Raw genomic sequence first — 20,266 nt, 5'->3', positions numbered from 1 at the left:
TGTAATTATGAACTATATTTCCTTCTAGTCTTCAGAGTAGATAAGGAATGAGAAAGAATCATGTGTACTTTTGTGTTGTCATCACCTGGTAATTTCACAGGGTATGTAGGAAGGGCAGTGTTGTAAATCAGTATTTGTCCTTACATGACTACAGCTGAGTTAAAATATGAACGTGTCTCTCTTAAGGAAAAAGCTAACAAATGTTTGCTGTTTGACCCTTTGGAATATAGAGTATATTGATGAGAAAGTAGCTAGAAACTACTGAAAGGTAAATACTTAACATTTAAAGAGAGACATTTAAAACTTCATTAAATATTATGAATATTATTTTGTACTGAAGGAAAATGGGGGCTGTCCTGTTTAGTTAAACTGAATTGTCTCATTAGCCTTGTAGTAAAAAAAAAAAAAAAAGATGGATATTCAAAGAGGCATGCTAATTTCAGACTAGATAATGTTTTATAGAGAAAAAACAGTTTTTCAAATCATGCTTTTAGAATATTTGTTTAGTGTCCAAATTTCTCAAATTTTTGACAAATTAATGGAATTAAAATATTTCTTTAAGTATGCTAAAATCCCTTTGCTTCTGAGGTTAAAAGAAAAGGCCATATATTTCATTTGAAGCCTTCTACTATTTAATCCTCTCCAAATTTGTTCTTATAGTTTTAAGTTAGGAAAGGAAATTTTTTCCTAAGAAAATTTTTACCCTGATTATTAAAAAAATACATATTCTTTGTATTTCTTTTTAAATGAAGAAAAATAGAACATTATCCATAATGCTGCTAACCATAATCTATTAAATTTATTTTTCAGTAACTGCAAATAGCAGTATAACATTTTATGGCTAGTGTAGAAAGATTAAAAACAACTAGTAGAATTTACAGCAAAACATTAATAGTGGTGAGATTTCAGGGGGTTTCTAATTTTTAACTTTTGGCTCATCTGCACTGTGATGAGAAAAACAACTTTTGAGGAAAACAACTTTGTTTTTCTGAGTTGCTGCCTAGGCATTTTACACTATGATAATTCTACTCACACCCAGAGCTTAGACATTCAGGTCAGGGCTTGAGTTTAGGGTGCCTGCCCTAAGTTCCCACTTTGCTTTCCCCAGGGCATCTTTTTTTTTTAGGGCATCTTTTTTTTTTTTTTTTTAATTTAATTTTTTTTTTTTTTTTGGCTGCGTTGGGTCTTCGTTGCTGTGTGCTGGCTTCTCATTATGGTGGCTTCTCTTGTTGTGGCTCATGGGCTCTAGGCGCACGGGCTTCAGTAGTTGTGGTGCACGGGCTTAGTTGCTCCACGGCATGTGGGATTTTCCCGGACCAGGGCTCGAACCCGTGTTCCCCTGCATTGGCAGGTGGATTCTTAACTACTGCGCCACCAGGGAAGTCCCCTCACTCAGCATTTTTAATTCAATACACCAGCTCCGGCTTCTCAACACATGTATTTTCTGATTTTTTAGCATAATAGCAGAACTTAAAAGTGTCAATCCCCGGCACCTTACATGGTGTCTGGCATATAAAGCTCCTACTGTGTTCCCAGTGTTAGCCTTTTCTTTAGGATTATTTAATGATTTTCAGAAGAAAAATGTTGGATCATTTAGTACATTTAATAGGCTATGATTGGAAAATTAATGGAATGATTTTAAGTATCTGTAGAGTGACACTGTATAATAGGCATTGTCTTAGTGAACTGTACATAATTTACTTTATGGAGCATAATTGAGTAGTAGTGGGTATGTACTGTGTTCTTTGTTACTAGAAGATGACTGTGAAAAGCATCTCAAAGTGGGTCTTCTTAGCTTCAACTATTGTGCTATTGAGAAATACCCTTCACTCTAATCTGATAATGATGCAGGAATTTAACTTCAGTGAGATCTCATGAGATTTTAGACCTGTGTGACCTAATAGTTTGCCACAAAGCATTTTTGGTGTAACAGTAGATGCTGATGGTAGCAAAAAAAGGCTTGGTTTTTGAACAGCCACTATGGAAAACGGTGTGGAGGTTCCTCAAAAAATTAAAAATAGAGCCACCATACGATCCAGCAAATCCACTCCTGGGTATTTTTCTGAAGAAAACATAAAACACTAATTCGAAAAGATTTATGCACCCCTATGTTCATTGCAGCATTATTTATAGTAGCCAAGATATGGAAGCAACCTATGTATCCACTGATAGATAAATCGATAAAGAAGATGTGATATATATATATACACACACATACACACACACACACACACACACACACAATGGAATATTATTCAGCTATTAAAAAACAATGGAACCTTGCTATTTGTGACAACATGGATGGACCTAGAGGGTATTATGCTAAGTGAAATAAGTCAAAGGAAGATTTCACTTATATGTGGAATCTAAAAAAGAAAACAAACAGACATAAAACAGAAACAGACTCATAGATACAGAAAAACTGGTAATTGCCAGAGAGGATGGAGGGTGGGGGAATGCATGAAATAGATAAGGAAATTAAGAGGTACAGACTTCCAGTTATAAAATAAATAAGTCACAGGGATGCAATGTACAGCATAAGAAATATAGTCAATAATGTTGTAATAACTTTGTGGTGAGAGATAACTTATCGTGGTGATCATTTTGTAAGGTATAAAAATACCGAATCACTCTGTTGTATACCTGAGACTAATATAATATTGTAAGTCAGTTATAGGTCAATAAAAAAAATGACAATGAAACTGTCTATGTAAACTGCTTAGCTGTCTTCCTCCTCTCCTCTTCCTTCAGAGTAAACATTGATTTCCCAGGATGTGCTCTGCTTACATATTATACTCTTCTCTAAGATTTCTTGTTGCACAGAATCTAAACAGTGTCCTGTAACTTCTTTTGGAACAGAAATACACCTTAAAAATTATATAGTTATTTGTTAATTGTTAACACCAGATACTGTGCTAAACATAATGGGTTTGGAAAGATGGGAATGATCCTGTCCTTAAGGGGGTTTGCTTACAGTAAGCATAACAATGCTTATACTATAGGCAAATTGTTCATTGGTATATCTCCAGTCCGTGTATCTGGAAAGGATTCTTCTGTCATTAACTATACCTCTCCAGAATCTGAGTGTTGGCATCTCATTTTCCAACCACAACATTCAGTCTTTCCAGGTCACTCTCTTTGGTAACATAACTCCAACAATCATTCAGCCACATCGGAGTCTCTGATCATTGGCCCATCCACATTTTTTCATCCTGCTTCATTCTTCCTTATCCTCTCATTTCTCCTTGTCTGGCTTAAATCTGTGGTTTGTCATTCTAATCAGCACATTGCATATACCTTTCCCCATTCTTCTTCTCCTGTACCTCCCTGGCAAAACCCTGACTCTTAGCTTACAAGGCACCTGTTCCTGAGCAGCTCCCAGACCATGGCTAGAGAAAACATGAAACCATACCATCTTGTCTCACTGCAAATTCATGTAAACAGGTGGTTAGTCTTTTATTCATTTAATTTTCAAAAAATATATTACATTGATATCTAACTGCTGAAGTTTTTGCTTTATTAACTATTCAAGTTTATGATTGAAAGTGTTTGGTTACTAGTTGTTTTGTATTAACTAACCTTAAATATTTGCTTTGACCCTCCTTTTAAAGGCTTTCAAGCCTTGGATGTTGAAGCCATGGGTATGCAGAAGGAATGGCAAACAGTATGAAGCAAAAAGACTTTATTGTGTAGATGCTGGATTCATTATTTGTTAGCATAGATTAGATTAAATTTTCAGCCTTTTGATTTTTGTTTGGATGTTTTAATTTCTTTCCTTAAGCAGTTAGGGACCTGTTACTTTATTATGTAACAGGCATCTGATTGGTTTCCACTTTTTTTATATTTGGTTGTTAACTTCTTGACCTGTCTAAAGGACTTCTGAAGTCTTTTGCTTCTGAAGATTTATGATTAATTATATTTAAAAAATGACCTGATTTTGTAAATTCCTCTCATTTTTATAGGTTCCTTAATTTAGTGTAATGATTCACTACATAAAACAATTTCTCTAAAAAAAATTACCATAATGCGGCTTGAAAAAAATAATAATTTTTACCTGATAGGATTGTTGAAAGTTAATACATTTTACAGCTCAGGACAAGGACTCTTGATGTTGAGCTGTGTGGAGAGGATGAGCTGGGGGTATTCTGTGAAGAATCTGGACAGAGTTGGCCAAATCTTATGGGTGAGGTCTTTAGGACAAAACTTTTTCATTTTGCCCTTAAGTGCTGTGGCAGCCAAGAGGTAGCCTAACATCATGCAGTGAACAAAATGTAAAGTAGCCTCCTGTTTTATCACGAAGAGCTTTATTTAATTTGTGAAATTGGACAGTGAGAGCCTGTTGTTTTTTGTACCTTTTCTAATAATAATTACGGCTATTGTCCTGCCCAGTTGTTGACATAAAGTAGTCATGATCTCCATGTGTAGCATTAAGGTATTGATTGGCTCAAACAGGATAGTAAACATTTGTTTTGAAATCCCGTACTTTACAAGCATATTGATAACCATATTACAGTAATTTTTTCTTTAATTTCAATAAATATTTATTGAATGTTTGCTATGTGCCAGGTGTTGTTATAAGCTCAGGGGATACTGTAGGAAATAGAACAGACAAAAAACTTGCTCTGATGAAGCTTACATTCTAGCAGGGGGGAGATAGATAATAAATAATAAACGTAATGAATAAGGAGTTAATGTAGTATGTAAGAAGGTGGTAAGCTGCATGGAGTAGGGAAGATGGGAAGTGCTGGTGTTTGGCAGTTGAGTTGCAGTTTTAAATATGGTAGTCTAGATAGAACTTTGTTGAGAAGGTAATATTTGAGCAAAGATTCAATAGAGGTGAACTTAGCTGGGATGAAAAGTATTCTAGGCAGAGGGAAGAACCAACACATAATCCCTAATACATTTAGTGACCTATAAGGAGACCAGTTTCTAGGATGAAATAAATGAGGAGGGAAGTAGTCGGAGATATAGTCAGACTCTTAGGGACTTGTAGGTCATTGTAAGGAACAGATGGTCACAAATACGTTTAATATTATATTTTAAATTTAGATCGAATGAGGAGGAAAAAGTTAACATGCGTTGAATTTGTCCTATATTCTTTCATTCTGTAGATATTTTTCAGCATCTTCTATGTGCCATTTATTGTGCTAAGTGAAGGGAGTACAGTGAGCAAAGAAACAGCCACAAAAGGTAGCCACAGTTTTTATGGAGATTATCTTGGTCCAGTGCAAATCAGTGTTTGTGTGCTAACCATTGTGCCTGATGCTTTACAAATATTATCTTACATACTTCTAAGTATTTCATTTAATTCTAAGTATCTAGTAAGATAGACAGTATTGTTAACTTGGAATACAGGTGATGAAAATGAGGCTAAGAAAATTGGGTAATTTTTCCAAAGTTGCATGGCCAGTATGTGACAGAATTGGATTAGAACTTAATCTTGTCTTTTCATTATCTGTTCTTTGGTTCCCAATCTGTCTCTGCGTCATAGGTAACCTATTAACTGTGGAAGCTTGTTAAAGCTGTAGACCCCTTAGCGCTACCTCCGCAAATTCTTGTTTAGCGCATCTGGCACAGAGCCCCGGGAATCTGCATTTGTAGTAAACACTCTAGGGACTCCTGTATTTTGGAACTGTTGCCTTCAATATTATATTTATGGTGGACGTCCTAATCTTGTCCCTATTTTTAAAGAAAATGACTTTATCATTTCAGCGTTGAGTATCATTTTTGCTGTAAGATATTTAGAGATGCTCTTGGTCAGATTAAGGATTTCCCTATTCCTAGTTGCTAAGAATTGAGTGTTCAGTTTTAATAAGCTCTTTATAACCTCCACTGACCAAATCATATGCATTTTTTCCTTTAATTTTTTTAAAGTAGTAGATAATAATAGGTTTTCAAATATTGAACCAGCCTTGTATTCCTGAAGTAAATATAACTTGTTCATATGTATTCATTTTTTAAAACATTATTTGTTTCAGTTTTAGTGTTCTCTTTAAAATTTTCATAATCTGTCAGAGATTGTCTTTAATATTCCTTCCTCATACTGTCCCTGTTTTGTTACCAGGATGATAATAGCCTCAGAAAGTGAGACAAGAGCACATTTCCTCTTTTTCTGTTCTTTGCAGGTAGTCGTATGAGACTATTCATCTGTTCCTCAAATGTTTGATAGAACTCACTTGTAAAACTGTCTAGAAATGTTTTTATCTAGAAATGGTTTAATATTCAAAAGGACTAGTACAGCCATCCCAGTTTCCTGATTTTCCAGTCTTAGTTGTGCATTTATATTTTTCTAGGAATTTATCCATTTCACTTAGATTTATGAACAATACTTTTATTTTTAATCCACATATATATTTATGCTCTCTTTTTCATTTTTGGTATTATTTATTCCTGCTTTCTCTCTTTCTTTCTTTCTTTTTTTTTTTTCTCTCTTCTTCTTGATTAGTCTTGCCAGTGCTGTGTTAATTTTATTGATCTTTTAAAGAACCAACTTTTGGCTTTGTTACCTTGTTTCATTTTCATTTTCTGTTAATTCCTGATATAACTGTTTTTGTTTCCTTCTTTTACTTTTGTTGGGCTTATTCTGTTTTTCTGAATTCATTGTTTGTGGGCTGTATTTTCTGACATTAGCATCCCAGGCTATAAATTTGGCTTTTGCTGTATCTCACAAGTTTCGAAAAGTAGTATTTTCACTATTTAGTTCTAAATAGCTTCTAATTTCCATTTAGACGTTTTTTGAGTTTTCTGGTTATCTTTTTGTCATTGATTGGTTTTCAGCTTAGTTGTCTTGTGATCACAGCATGTGGTCTATAGGATGCAAACTCTTTGACCCCACTTCTTGAGGGCATTTGCTTTTGCTCTGTTCTCTCATGGACAGCTCTTCCCCAGATATTTGCAGTACTCACTACTTTATTTCCTTCAGGCCTTGTCTAAATATCACCTTCTCGGTGAGGCCTTCCCTAGCCATCTACCTAAAATTTCACATACCCTTTTCTACTTCATATCGCTTTTCCCGGCTTTATTTTTTTCTCCTTAGCACTTACCACTTTCTAGTATTATCCAACATCGTGTTCAAAACTGGGTAGGGAAGGAAGTAAAGTCCTTAAGGGATATGTGGCTGGGGACAGAAACAAAATATAAGCTTTGAGAGAAGGGAAAGGTTGAGTGCCTGCAGTGAGATTGAAGAGTAACTAATAGTAGTGCAGGTGACCCTTGAACAACAGGGGTTTAAAGTGCCTGGGTCCACTTATACGTCAAGTTTTTTCAATAAATAATACAGTTTGCCCTCTGTATTTCACAGGTTTTGAATCTGTGGATTCAGCCAACCGCGGACAGAAATTGCTATCTGTGGTTGGTTGAATCCCTGGGTGTGAAACCCGTGGATAAAGAGGGCCAATAAAGGACTTGAGCATCTGTGGATTTTGGTATACATGGGGGCTCTGGAAGCCAACCCAGGCAGATACCAGGGGACAAATGCTAGTATGGGTAAGAACAACACAGCTGGGGAGTCAGGATTGTGCTCAGAGAGTGAGGTTTTCATTTAATATTTAAGAGGTTCGTCGATCAGTTGTGGATGATGATAAAATCAAGGGTAGGGGCAGGGTCCCTTAAGTAGAATGTGGGTGAAGGTTGTAGGAGAGACATGAATCAAGACATTTGGAAACTAGGGTTTTGAACGATTCTGGACATCACCCAACATGGTGGTGGGATTTGGGATAAAGAAGAAAGATGTGAACGAAATGTCAGTGTCCACCTGTCTTTCAGAGCTGCTTGATGGAATAGCCCTTGAATAGCATCGTCTGGCTTCTTGTGATTGGAGAAGGGATTGGCTGACTTTCTCTCTTGGTCCATTCTCCGTTCAGGGTCAAGGAGGCCAGGTTGAACTGGGAAGGCCTGGAGTGGTTTGAGGAAAACAATCTAAATATAAATCTTCTTAGATAGTTGAAGAAGCGATTGGCTCCTTAGATGCACAGTTCTTTATGGCATCAGAGCAGCCTGTGCAGTTAGTCTTGAACTAAAGAATTTCAGGGCCTTTTGAGGAATTAGTGCTTTTATTTTCGATGTTGTTTGTTTGCTTGTTTTTTTCCTACCCCCAAGCAAATATTTTAGGAAGTTATAATGCCTGCTTTAGTTGAAATCTAATGTTTCACCTAAATGTTTCTAGTCTGTATTTCTGCAACATTTCTATTGCAAAGTTGCAACTTTTAATTTTTCATTTGTTTTGAATCCTCCATTCAACATTTTCTTCTACTTCCAAATAAAGTGGTTCTTTTTCTGTGCATGTCTTTAATTTTAAAAGTGCTAACAGCTGACATGACAGCACTTTCATTGTTACCTGACTTTCCTTTTGTGCTGTAGTCATTTCCCTTTGGTATTACTGTAGTGGGAGTTTTTGTTTGTTTGGATGGTGGTGGTGGTGTTTTCTTTTTTTTTTGAGCTTTTGAATTGACAGGTAGTGGAATAACTAATACTTCTTGGTTGGCAGATAGTTAAGAAATTGAGCTATTTACTGTCTTCTGGGCTTACAGCATAACTGTACAAAACAGCTTAATTTTTTTTTTAACTTTTGTTTGTTTTTATTAATTTTGTTTATTTATTTTGGCTGCATTGGGTCTTTGTTGCTGTGCGCGGGCTTTCTCTAGTTGCGGCGAACGGGGGCTACTCTTCATTGTGGTGCCCGGGGTTCTCATTGCGGTGGCTTCTCTTTGTTGCAGAGCACGGGTTCTAGGCACACGGGCTTCAGTAGTTGTGGCTCGCGGGCTCTAGAGCACAGGCTCAGTAGTTGTGGCATACGGGCTTAGTGCCGTGTGGGATCTTCCCGGACCAGGGCTCAAACCCATGTCCCCTGCATTGGCAGGCAGATTCTGAACCACTGCGCTGCCAGGGAAGTCCAAAACAGCTTAATTTTTGAATTGGAGCTTACTGATGTTGATTTGCTTTGTCCTGATTTGGGAGGCATGATAATATTAGTTTCTAAATTATTTCATACTATAGAAATAAGAAGTAATGGATAAGTAGTATTGCTTTGTAGATTTCTTCTGTATATACATTACTTAAATAGGGTTTCTCTGCCCTCGTGTTCAGTGAAACTATTTTATATGTGCATTGGGCTCTTTACAAAGAATTCCTCAGGAAGTTGTGTGAGGCCTCCATGAAGACCAGATATTATCAGAAAGCTTAGGAAAAAACTGCTGTTCAATGCCATATTGTTTATAAGACATCATAAGGAGAGGGAAAATATAATTATTTGAACTCTTTCAGTTATAAATTTGAAATGTAACTGTTGAATCTAGAGTGGACATTAGGGCAGGTTTAATCTTTGATTGGAAAGTGAATATTTTTTCAAGTTGCTTATTTTTAATAACAGATTTTAATATCCTTGGATTAAAAGATTTAGTCTTATAATTTTACAATTAGAAGGGACCTTAGATGTACTGTCATGACGCATGTAGTACTTGTATTTTCCTTATGAAAAGTTAGACCCTGAAAAAAAATTAGCAAACTGAAAGCAATCCAGAACAAAGGTGAAGAAGTATCCATTAACATGGGCAAATGAATAAGTCAGCTATTTTGCTGCCGTTAGTTTTCTGAGTACTAACACATTGGCTTGTGGTTTTAATTGTCGAATCCCTGTATTTTTTTATTCAGTGCTAGCCATATATTTTCTTATATTTGGCTGTTGGTTAATGGTATGCATAGGGGTCCTAAGTAAATTGTTTAGAAGTGCTATTTGGTAGGTTGGAAAACAGTGAACATAAACTTGGTAGTTGATTTATAAGTGTCTTGATGTGTCTAACATATTTATCTTTCTCTTTTAGGAAACTGAAAATGGCCCTTCAGCTATGCTAGGTCTATAATGGGAAGTGTCACAGTTCGATATTTCTGTTATGGATGCCTTTTTACATCTGCAACCTGGACGGTTTTGCTTTTTGTTTATTTCAACTTCAGTGAAGTGACTCAGCCACTTAAGAATGTGCCCATCAAGGGGTCTGGGCCCCATGGACCATTCCCCAAAAAATTTTATCCCCGTTTCACTCGAGGTCCAAGTCAAGTGTTAGAATCACAGTTCAAAGCAAACAAAATTGATGATGTGATAGAGAATCATATTGAAGATCCAGAAAGAGGCAACATGAAATTCTCTTCTGAACTGGGTAAGTGTATTTAATTTTTGCTAGCAGCATGTCAAAAGTATTTTATCATTGGAAGTTTAACTGTTCTTGAAATCATGTATTGTTCAGAGAATTAGAAATGTGACATTTTTTCTGCATTGATTTATTTCGTTCATGAACTAGCTGAGGTCATATGATTTTTGCAGGCTCAGTAGGGAGTTATATTCTATTTTGTCCAGTTTTGACTTCAATATTTTATGAGGACTTGGGAGAAACTAATGAGGTCCAGAATAGGAAAAAAAAAAAAGAAAGAATGAAAAATTAAGTGGCTAGAGAGAAAATGGAACCTATGGGGAAGGATTATAATTGCTAGCATTATTTAATAAGGGAAAGTAATGGTTGAAAAGTGACTATATTTAACATATTTTGAAAGGCAGAGTTAATTAAAACAGAACATAAACCATTGAGTTTTGAAATAAGTTGAGATTACTTATATCTAATAAGATTTCTACTTATAAGAATTATTCAGGTGCTGGAATATATTTATTAAATACAGGAGTTTATAAAATAGAAACTTTTTTATTCTTCAAAAATTATATTCTGTTCAATTTGGAAGCAAGACACTGAATACTGTAATTCTAGAGTCCTGGTTTCAGCAAATTTTATTTAAGGGATAAATAAGCCCTTTAAAACTTCGTCTTTAAAACTTAAAAAAGAACTTTGATCTTCATTGATGCGTTAAATAATAAGTAACTTAAGAGTAAAAGCATATAGTAAGAGATTCTGAGAGATTAAAAGATCCACAGAATATAAAGGAAATGTTAAAACATTTTTTTTTTCACTTCATCATAGTTTCAAAGAATAAAATCAGTTCCTAGGATTTAATCACTTCCTAATACAGGAGGTTGAACATATTTAAAATTATATGAGGAAATGGAGGCTATTACTTACTTTAGTTTTCATAAAATATACCTTCCAGTCTTTTTCAGCCATTTGGACATCTTAAAAGCATTAATGGGAAAATTTCTAGTGTTTTTGTTTAGAGTAATTTTTGTAAAACTTTTATAAAGAAGTAACATTGGGTTTACCATTTTGAATGGACTTTGTTTGCCTGTGAAAGAATTAGTGAGAGAATTGTAGATATTTAAAGTGACAAACCCAAATTGCCTACCTGAAAAACTAAATTCTTTATAAAAGATCCTAAAGATCACAAAAAAATATTATAGCGAATAAATGAATTCAGCAAAGTTACAGGGTACAAGATCAACACACCAAAACCAGTTGTATTTCTGGACACTAGCAATAAACAGCCCAAAAGTAAAATTAAGGGGACAATCCCATTTACAGTGGAATCAGAAAGAATAAAGTACTTAAGAATAATATAGCCAAGGAGGTCTAAGATTTGTACACTGAAAACTACACAGCACTATTGAAAGAAATAAAAATAGACCTAAATAAATGGAAAGAGGTCCATGGATGGAATGCTAAATACTGTTAAGATGTCAGTACCACCCAAAGCAACCCACAGATTGAATGTAAACCTTATCAAAATCCCAATGGCCTTTGTTGAAAAGATGGAAAAGCTGATTCTAAAATTGATAAGGAATTGCAAGGGGCTCTGAATAGCCTGAACAGTCTTGAAAAAGAACAAAGTTGGAGAACACACACTTCTCTATTTCAAAACTTCCTGACAGTGTGATACTGGCATAAGAATAGATATGTATCAGTAGATCAAAGGATAGACTGAGAGTCTGAAAATATACTCTGTGACATCTGTGGTCAAGTAGCATCTATGGTCAATAATACCTAAGGACAAGTAACATCTGTGGTCAGTTGATTTTCAGAAAGTGTGCCAAGAGCAGTTAATGTGGGAAGAATGGTCTTTTCAACCAGTGGTGCTGGGACAAATAGATACCCCCATGCAAAGGAGTGAAGTTGAACCCTTACCTCATGTCGTATTAAATTAACTCAGAATGGATCAAAGACTATAAAACACTTAGAAGAAATCATAGGGATAAATAAGATAATTGGGGAAACACTGCATTCTGTATTTCATCCTCTCACATCTGGGAATCCATAAAACAAACAATATTCTTTAAAAAAAAAAAGAAACCTACTCAACTCGAACCTGGGCCCCAGCAGTGAAAGTGCTGAGTCCTAACCACTGGACCACCAGGGAATTCCCTTGCTTGACTTGTTTTTTTTTAATTATTTTTTAAATTATTTTTGGCTGTGCTGGGTCTTCACCTCTGTGCGAGGGCCCTCTCCAGCTGCGGCAAGCGGGGGCCACTCTTCATCGTGGTGCGCGGGCCTCTCACCGTCTCGGCCTCTCTTGTTGCGGAGCACAAACTCCAGACGCGCAGGCTCAGTAGCTGTGGCGCAGGGGCCCAGTTGCTCCGCGGCACGTGGGATCCTCCCAGACCAGGGCTCAAACCCGTGTCCCCTGCATCGGCAGGCAGACTCTCAACCACTGCGCCACCAGGGAAGCCCCCCTTACTTGACTTTTAAAATCCAGTCTTTTCCTGAATTATTTGACCGTGAAATCTTTTTTTTTCTTTTTAACGTCTATTAATGTCCAGTGGAATTAGTTTTCCATGACCAGATTTTGAGAAATGCTGTTACAAGGGAGTCATTCTGTGAGGAGAGGCTAAAGGTTTTATGTGGGAAAGAGAAAGCAAGAGGAGGCTTTATTGTTCTTGGTAAAGGTAAGATTTCTGGCAATATTAGAGCAAAGATGTTAAATTATAATGATCTTGATTAGATCTGTGGAGGACTTTCTTGACCAGAGACTTTATAGAAAGGTTTATCAGTAGTATAATTTTTTAGGGGAGGTGTTCATATAAAAACTTGCCGTTAAAAAAAAAAATTTTTTTTTTCAGACAAAAATTAACAAAACCAAAAAAAACCTTGCATTAATTGGGGCCTGTTGAGATCCATATGGGGTTCTATAATCTATTGCTTTTATGGAAAAATCATCATTAAGTCTCTTTTTTCTTGGTCATGGGTAAGTTTTTCTCTTGAAAATAGTCTTAAGATTATGGCTAGTGAGCAGGTGTCTTTATGGTTAAGGCACACTTGCTCTTTGAGCTAAACTGATAAAAATTTGACTTAAACCTCAATTTACTTTTTTGAAAATGGAGACAAACTAGATTTGAGAAACATGGCTATTACCTGGTTATAAGACGTTAGGATCATAATATAACAGTAATTGTAGCATTCCTTTCCAGATTTAATGTACTGACTGTGACGTCACTCTTTTGCAGGTATGATTTTTAATGAACGTGATCAGGAGTTGAGAGACTTGGGGTATCAGAAACATGCCTTCAATATGCTTATTAGTAACCGCTTGGGCTACCATAGAGATGTGCCAGATACAAGGAATGCAGCGTATGTTCCTTATTGGTTTCTGCTAATCACTTTAATAACACAGTGTTTTTAGTGCCAGCATAATAAGTCATGGGGATGGTGTTAATATTTTGCAATTAGGCTTATTATTCAGGATACTAGAAAACTTAAGACAGATTTCCACTCATGTTATGCTTGAAGCCACATGGTCTGAGATTGTACTGACAAAGTTCTAGAGCTTGCTGTGTTTCTTTTGAAATTTAAAATCGTGGGAAAGAGGAGGGAGGTGCTACCTGCATATAATTAACCATCCAAGCATAAGTTTATTTTAAATGTTTTATTGGATTCATGGCAAAAAGGAATTAATATCAGTGAAGAATTCTACTCATCATCTCACTTTTCTGTTTTCATTATTTTTGTTTCTTCAAAGGCTTTTCATTCATATGGTCAATCAGTCATTCATTCCACAGATCTGTTTCAGCACCTTTTGTTTGCTGGACTCTCTATTAGGCCCTGGAAATAAACAAAATAAGACATAGTCTCTCGGTTCACAGGGCTTAGAGTCTAGCAGGGGAGGTAGATAAAGAAGTGAGTAATTGCAGTACCACAGAATGAGGGCTGTGATAGGAGTTGGTGAAATGGGGTCCTCCAAAGCAGAATGACCAGGGAAGGCTTTATAGAGGGTGATGACTGAGCAGTGACGTAAGGGAAGGTTTTCCCCTATATAGGGAACAGATCGAGGCATAAAATTATACTATTTGTCAAAGGGACTGAAACAGTTCACTTTGCCTGTAGTGGAGGAATGGCAAGAAACTGGAGGTGGGCAGGGCCCAGACATTGGAAGGCTTTGTATACCATGCAAAAGAACATGGAATTCCAGATTTTATTGTTTAAGTTAGTGGTTTTTTTTATTGTGGTTGCTTAAAGCCACTTAATCCTTTTTATCAAATAGTTGCTTACATGGAAGCTCTTCCATTATCCTGATATACATCATAGTTTACTCAAATCTTTTTCTATTATTGGGCAAAAAATAAAATTTTCAAATACATAATTTCACATTTCCATTATTTCCTTTTGAAACCTCATTGAGGAGAAGAAACTGAACATCAGCTTATGAGTGCTGCATTAAAAACTTGCAGTGATTTTAGTAAAAACACACTTGTATGTATCAAAAAAGAAAAAAAATTCAAGTTTTTAAAACATTGACCTAAAAATAAGCGGAGTTGCAGGTACTGGAGGGAGAAATCATTAACAAATGTAAAACTCTTGAATAAGAAAACACATTGTTATCTTAAACGCTTTTTAAAAAATTGTTAATAATGTAAGGAAGAGGCCGAACAAAGGGGACAGTTAATGTTTAGTGAATAATAACCTAAAACATTAGAGCTTTTAAAATGTCAGAATTTTCCCATATTCGTCTTCACAGATGTAAAGACAGGTCTTACCCGACGGATCTGCCAGTCGCTAGTGTTGTTATTTGTTTCTACAACGAAGCCTTTTCTGCCTTGCTCCGGACCGTGCACAGCGTGCTAGACCGCACTCCAGCTCGGCTTCTTCACGAAATTATCCTCGTGGACGATGACAGTGACTTCGGTGAGGACTGTTGTAATTGGCAGCGTGGGGTCTGTGCTGTTGTTCACTGTCGTACTGACCACGTCAGCAGAGCTGACCATGCGGTGCTTAGTGGATAGGAGGACCCTCATGCACGCAGTTGCAACAGAGCCAACCACAATTAAATGCCTGATTATAGGGTAATTTCAGAGAAACTGCATTATCTTTGTAATCTGTTTTCAAACTGTGCTACCCAAATTTGGCCCTTGAAATTTTTCCCTTGGCTTACCTTTTTAAAAGAATATTTTTATTTTGAAATAACTATAGACAGACAGTAAGTTACAAAGAGGTCCTGTGTACCCCTTCACCCAGTTTCCTCCATTGGTTACATCGTACATCATTATAGTATAATATCAAAACCCAGAATTTAACATTGGTACAATATGTGTGTACAGTTATTTGTCATTTTATCCCATGAGTAGATTTCTGTAACCACCACTGCAGTCAAGGTACAGACTGGACAGCTCCATCACCCCTTCAGGAATGTTATATAAACAGAATCATACAGTATGTGACCTTTCGAGATTGGCTTTTTTAACTAGACATAATGCTTTGGCTTACGTTTATCTCATCAGTCTGTTACATCAGCTGTCTCTAGATAAGGTGGATTGCATTCTGATAGCTCTTAGATGATCTCTGAAGGCCAGTATTTTATGATTCAGTACATACCTCAGACCTTTCTTTAATTCAACATAGACTCTTCCTAAAAGTGATTTCATGTACACACAGCAGGATGGAGGGCTGTCCTCAACCTTGTGAGAGAGGTTGTATCCCCATTTTACAGAGGAGGAAGTATTAAGTAATTTGCTCAAGATCCTGTAGCTGTTAAGTGGTAGAGTTGAAATTAGACCCCTGGTCTACATAACTCCAAGCCTTCTGCTATTTTCATTACAGTAACCTGCAGAGATAACACTGATAAATTGTATGTCAATTACATATTTTTTCACAACTCAAGGGTTTATTAAGCATCTCTCATATATCAACAACAGAATTGGTATGCAAGTATACTTAAGTATACAAAATGAGGAAATGTACACTGAGACCAATGGGTGCAGAATTCTCAAACCTTGGTAACTATTGAAATCTCATAGAAATAGAAAAGAAATTAATTTCAAAAATGAATGATTAAAAAAACCAAGAATTTGAGTCTGGACCAAGTAGAAGATTGGCTAAGTAGTATAATTCTAGAATTTATGATGTTGAATTTTTTTTTTTAAGTAAACCTGTATTTTTCATTTTGTGGGTATTTTTTCTAAAAGCAAAAATTCATGATCATTTACGATGGTTTATATACTAACTATGGAAAGAATTACTTATTACTATCTTATATGATCTTTGAAGTTATTATGAAATTTAAAGGTAAATGAGCTAGAATTTATAAAAAATATTTAGTGCCCATGGAAGGTGCTAAATTAATAAAAGAATGTATTTACTGCTGCTATTATATAATTCTTGGTAGGGCAATAGAAGTTGTTTCTCAACTATTCTGAAATGGAGTAGGACTTAATAAATCACTTTGAAACAAAAGATATTTACATATCATTTTGTGTTAAATCTGATTCATATGCAGTCAGCCAAACATTCATTCACTCAAGATACTCATTTCAAACATTCTTTATGCAAAGTGTTGTGTTAGTTGCTATGGAAATACAGATAAGTCTATAACTTAAGTAACTATTCCTTTAGGCTAGTATTCCAACTCTTAGCCCTCATTTTCTTCCTTCCAAGATAAGCTATGATCTTCTTTTAAAATAAAGCAGAGGAAGATTCTATATTTGCCTAAAAATTTGTTGTCGCAAGTACCAGCCTTGACTAGAGAATCTGCAAAATGTCTGTGCATATGTCTCATGTGGTTTGAACAGTTGTGCGACTCTTCATTTTCAGATGATGTGAAAGGAGAACTAGATGAATACATCCAAAAATACCTCCCTGGAAAGATTAAAGTAATAAGAAATACAAAACGTGAGGGATTGATTCGAGGAAGAATGATTGGAGCAGCCCACGCAACAGGTAGAACTTCCCGTTGGCCTTTCTTGGTGGGTGTTGAGTGATGAGGGCTCTGAGTCTCCTGCCCTCCTAATCCTGCGTCAGTCTCTGAAAGGTGGTGTCTTAGTGGGCACTGCCAGCAGGAAAGGTGAGGCTTGTTCAGTTTGGGAAAGGCCTTTCCATAACTCCAACCTGGTTGTCCCAAAGCACAGGCTCCAAGGAGGTGAACTCGAGTCCTCAGTGGTCTGCCTTTCTGGTTTTTCTTCAGTTACATTATATCGATTCAAATGTATTTCTTTTTACGGTTACCTCTATGGAAGGTTGGTGATCCTAATTTTCATTTATGATCTTGATAAAAATTTTTCCTTTTAAAATACATTTATTTAAGTTAAAACAAATGAATTTGTTTAAAAATATTAGGTATCTAATACTGCAGGTAATGCCTGGATATGGCAAAAAAAAATCATGAAGATAATTTTAAAATTCCAGAACTTTGTGGGGGCATTCCCTAGTAGTGAAAAAAATCTCCTACCTTCCCATATACTGCTCTCCTCAAGATAACCAGTCACTGGGGTTTAAGTGGTTGGCACTGCTTTCTGCCACCACCCCTCCTTGTATACCCACTGTCCCATTTGCTGGGTTTAGCTTTGACTTCATTTTTAGACTCTTTCTTCTTCCCTCCTTTCTCTTAAACCTGCAGTGAACAGGAGCAATTAACAAAAAATGAGAAGTAGCTCCCCTCCATCCAGTCTGCAGTCATATGCAGATTGAATTCAAGGCGATTTTTCTTCCTTAGAGTCTAGTTTTGACATATTGAAGGCACGAGATAGAAAATTGTGGGGTATTTGTAGGGAATGGCAAGATTATGTCACAGAACATCGTACTGTTATAGTCTGTTGTTACTGAGAGTTTATTGTTTTTCAGGTAACAATAGTCATTTAGTTTTTTTCTTTATGATCTGTTGGTCCTTGTTCAAATATAGTTTAGGATCTGTCAAAAAATAAGCCAGTTTTTGGGAAATCAATCTCAGGTTCAATGTGACTGTTATTATCTTACTTCATTTAGTTAAATTGGCTTTAATTGAAAAAGTAACATTTTTAGAATTAAAAAAAGCTATTATACATTTTCTCCCCAGAGGAAACTTGACTGAATTGAGTTCCCTTCACTTGAATAGCGCGCAGGTTGAACATTCTGCCTCATTTTCTGCATTAAACGGCGTCTGCTGAGCAGCGTGCTCCGTACGGCCTCATAAAGTCCTTCACAGGCGGCCTTGAGGGCACGACTAAGTCGCTGTCATCCTGGAGAACTTTCTTGCTGGAGGTGTTTCTGCTACTGTTAGTTTGAATAGGATGCATCCCGTGCTTTATGAAATTCACGTAAAATCTGTATCAATACATTTCATGGATAAACGTTTGGAAAAATAATAATGCTGTCTGATGATGAGATTCTGAGTTTCTCAGCTGTTCAGAATAACCATTAAGTTATCAAAGAAGTTTGGAATTATCAAAGAAACCCTCAGTCCTGCTCACATTTATCAAGAGGAGTTAAAAATGCCTGATAAAATCTTTACGATTTTAATTTTATTAACTAGAAGAAAAGAGCATCCCGTGGCTGATGAGATTGGGGGGATTAGAAAGGAAGGGTGGGAAATGGAAGAAAAAGAAACGAGTGCGTGACAGTCAAGTGGTGAATCCAAGGAGAAGGGAGCTGTGATGCTGACATGGTGAGAGGGCTGCACGCTTCTCTCACTCCTGAGAATTGCCGTGTTGTAGCCATAATCGATAACGGGTCATGTGTCCGATCACCAGTGAAAATGAGTTATGTTCTCTAACCTCTGTTTACTAAGGGAAATACATACTAAACTTATAAATATTTCCATTACAATAATTGTACTAAAAATACGCACAGCTGACCACTATCGTTGCACCGCACTCCATACCTGGCTGTCCAGAGAACTGAATTGTTCCTGTGAGACTTTGAATCTTTTTACTGAGGAGAATATGAATCGTCTGTAAATTTTTTCACAGGTTGTGCGTATTGTTTGCATATGTTCTTCAATCATAGCAGTACACTTCAGACAGAATTCCTGGCTAATAGACTTCTGAGTACCGGGTTAATAGTTTGGGCTGCAAGGGTGGCAGTTACCTTTCACGCCTGTTCATGCATCAGCACGTGAACTGGTGGCCACACCTAACTTGAGTGCGGTGCAGCTCTCAGGGCCTCTGTTGTCTGCCTCCCCAGGAGAAGTCCTGGTGTTCCTGGACAGCCACTGCGAGGTGAATGTGATGTGGCTGCAGCCCCTGCTGGCTGCCATCCGGGACGACCGGCAAACGGTGGTGTGCCCGGTGATCGACATCATCAGCGCTGACACGCTGGCCTACAGCTCGTCCCCTGTGGTGCGGGGAGGATTCAACTGGGGGCTGCACTTCAAATGGGACCTCGTTCCCCTTTCTGAGCTCGGAGGAACAGACGGAGCTACTGCACCAATAAAGTAAGATTTCTCCTGTATGTGTGAAAAATTCCCAAAAGAGGAAACTTACTCAAAGATAATTCCTTTTCCTTTGCAGGAAGCAAAAGTGTTGGCTTAACTTGTTTGTCCATTAAAAATTTTTGAGTGCTTACTGAATTTTACGTACTCTGCCAAGTCCTAAGGAAAGATTTATGAATAAGAAATTGTCCAGGCCCTCAAGGATTTATATCTCAGTGAGAAAGGCAGAAGAAGTCAACAGTATCCTGGGATAATTGTTGCATAGGATAGCCTGGGAGGACCCCCTGTGCTGTGTTGTTTATATCACATACCATGGTTATTGCATTGGTCGTTAACACATCTTTAGTTCTTTGCTAGTGTGAGTGGTACTGTGAAGAACATTTAATACATAAGCCTTTTCTATAATTAGGATTTTAGGATGGATTCCTACTCGTACAATTACTTAGTCATCGTATGTGAATTATTTTCAATTTTCATCCATATTCTCTCATATTATAAATCTCTTATATGTTATTTCTCCTTATTTTTGTTTTCTTTTAAATTTCTCATGTAGATTTCAGAGACGTTTGTCTGTATTTGTACTTTTTAAACTTCTTAGACCTACTTTTTCTTTTAAACTTTTTTTTTAATACAGCTTTTTAAAAAATATATTTTTATTTATTTATTTGGCTGCATTGGGTCTTAGTTGCAGCATGCGGGATCTTTTTTTTTTTTTAAATTAATAGCT

The 20,266-nt window shown here is 36.5% G+C and overlaps 1 protein-coding gene across 4 annotated transcripts in view; it reads left to right on the top strand.

Annotated features, from left to right (window-relative positions):
* GALNT11 (polypeptide N-acetylgalactosaminyltransferase 11) overlaps positions 1-20,266 on the top strand; it is a 47,553-nt gene that overhangs the window by 13,096 nt on the left and 14,191 nt on the right. For 3 of the 4 annotated variants that reach the window (XM_059932990.1, XM_059932992.1, XM_059932993.1), the window contains exons 2-6: positions 9,819-10,151; positions 13,373-13,496; positions 14,881-15,047; positions 16,950-17,075; positions 19,293-19,542. In XM_059932990.1, coding sequence (XP_059788973.1) covers positions 9,857-10,151; positions 13,373-13,496; positions 14,881-15,047; positions 16,950-17,075; positions 19,293-19,542 — 962 coding nt within the window. In that variant the 5' untranslated portion in view covers positions 9,819-9,856. Of the gene's footprint in view, positions 1-9,677; positions 9,734-9,818; positions 10,152-13,372; positions 13,497-14,880; positions 15,048-16,949; positions 17,076-19,292; positions 19,543-20,266 lie in introns of those variants that run through there. The other variant, XM_059932991.1, reaches the window with a different exon arrangement.

Source organism: Balaenoptera ricei, chromosome 9 (genome assembly GCF_028023285.1).
Source record: "Balaenoptera ricei isolate mBalRic1 chromosome 9, mBalRic1.hap2, whole genome shotgun sequence".
NCBI classification, from domain to species: domain Eukaryota; kingdom Metazoa; phylum Chordata; class Mammalia; order Artiodactyla; family Balaenopteridae; genus Balaenoptera; species Balaenoptera ricei.
This window is presented reverse-complemented; position numbering and strand designations above follow the sequence as displayed.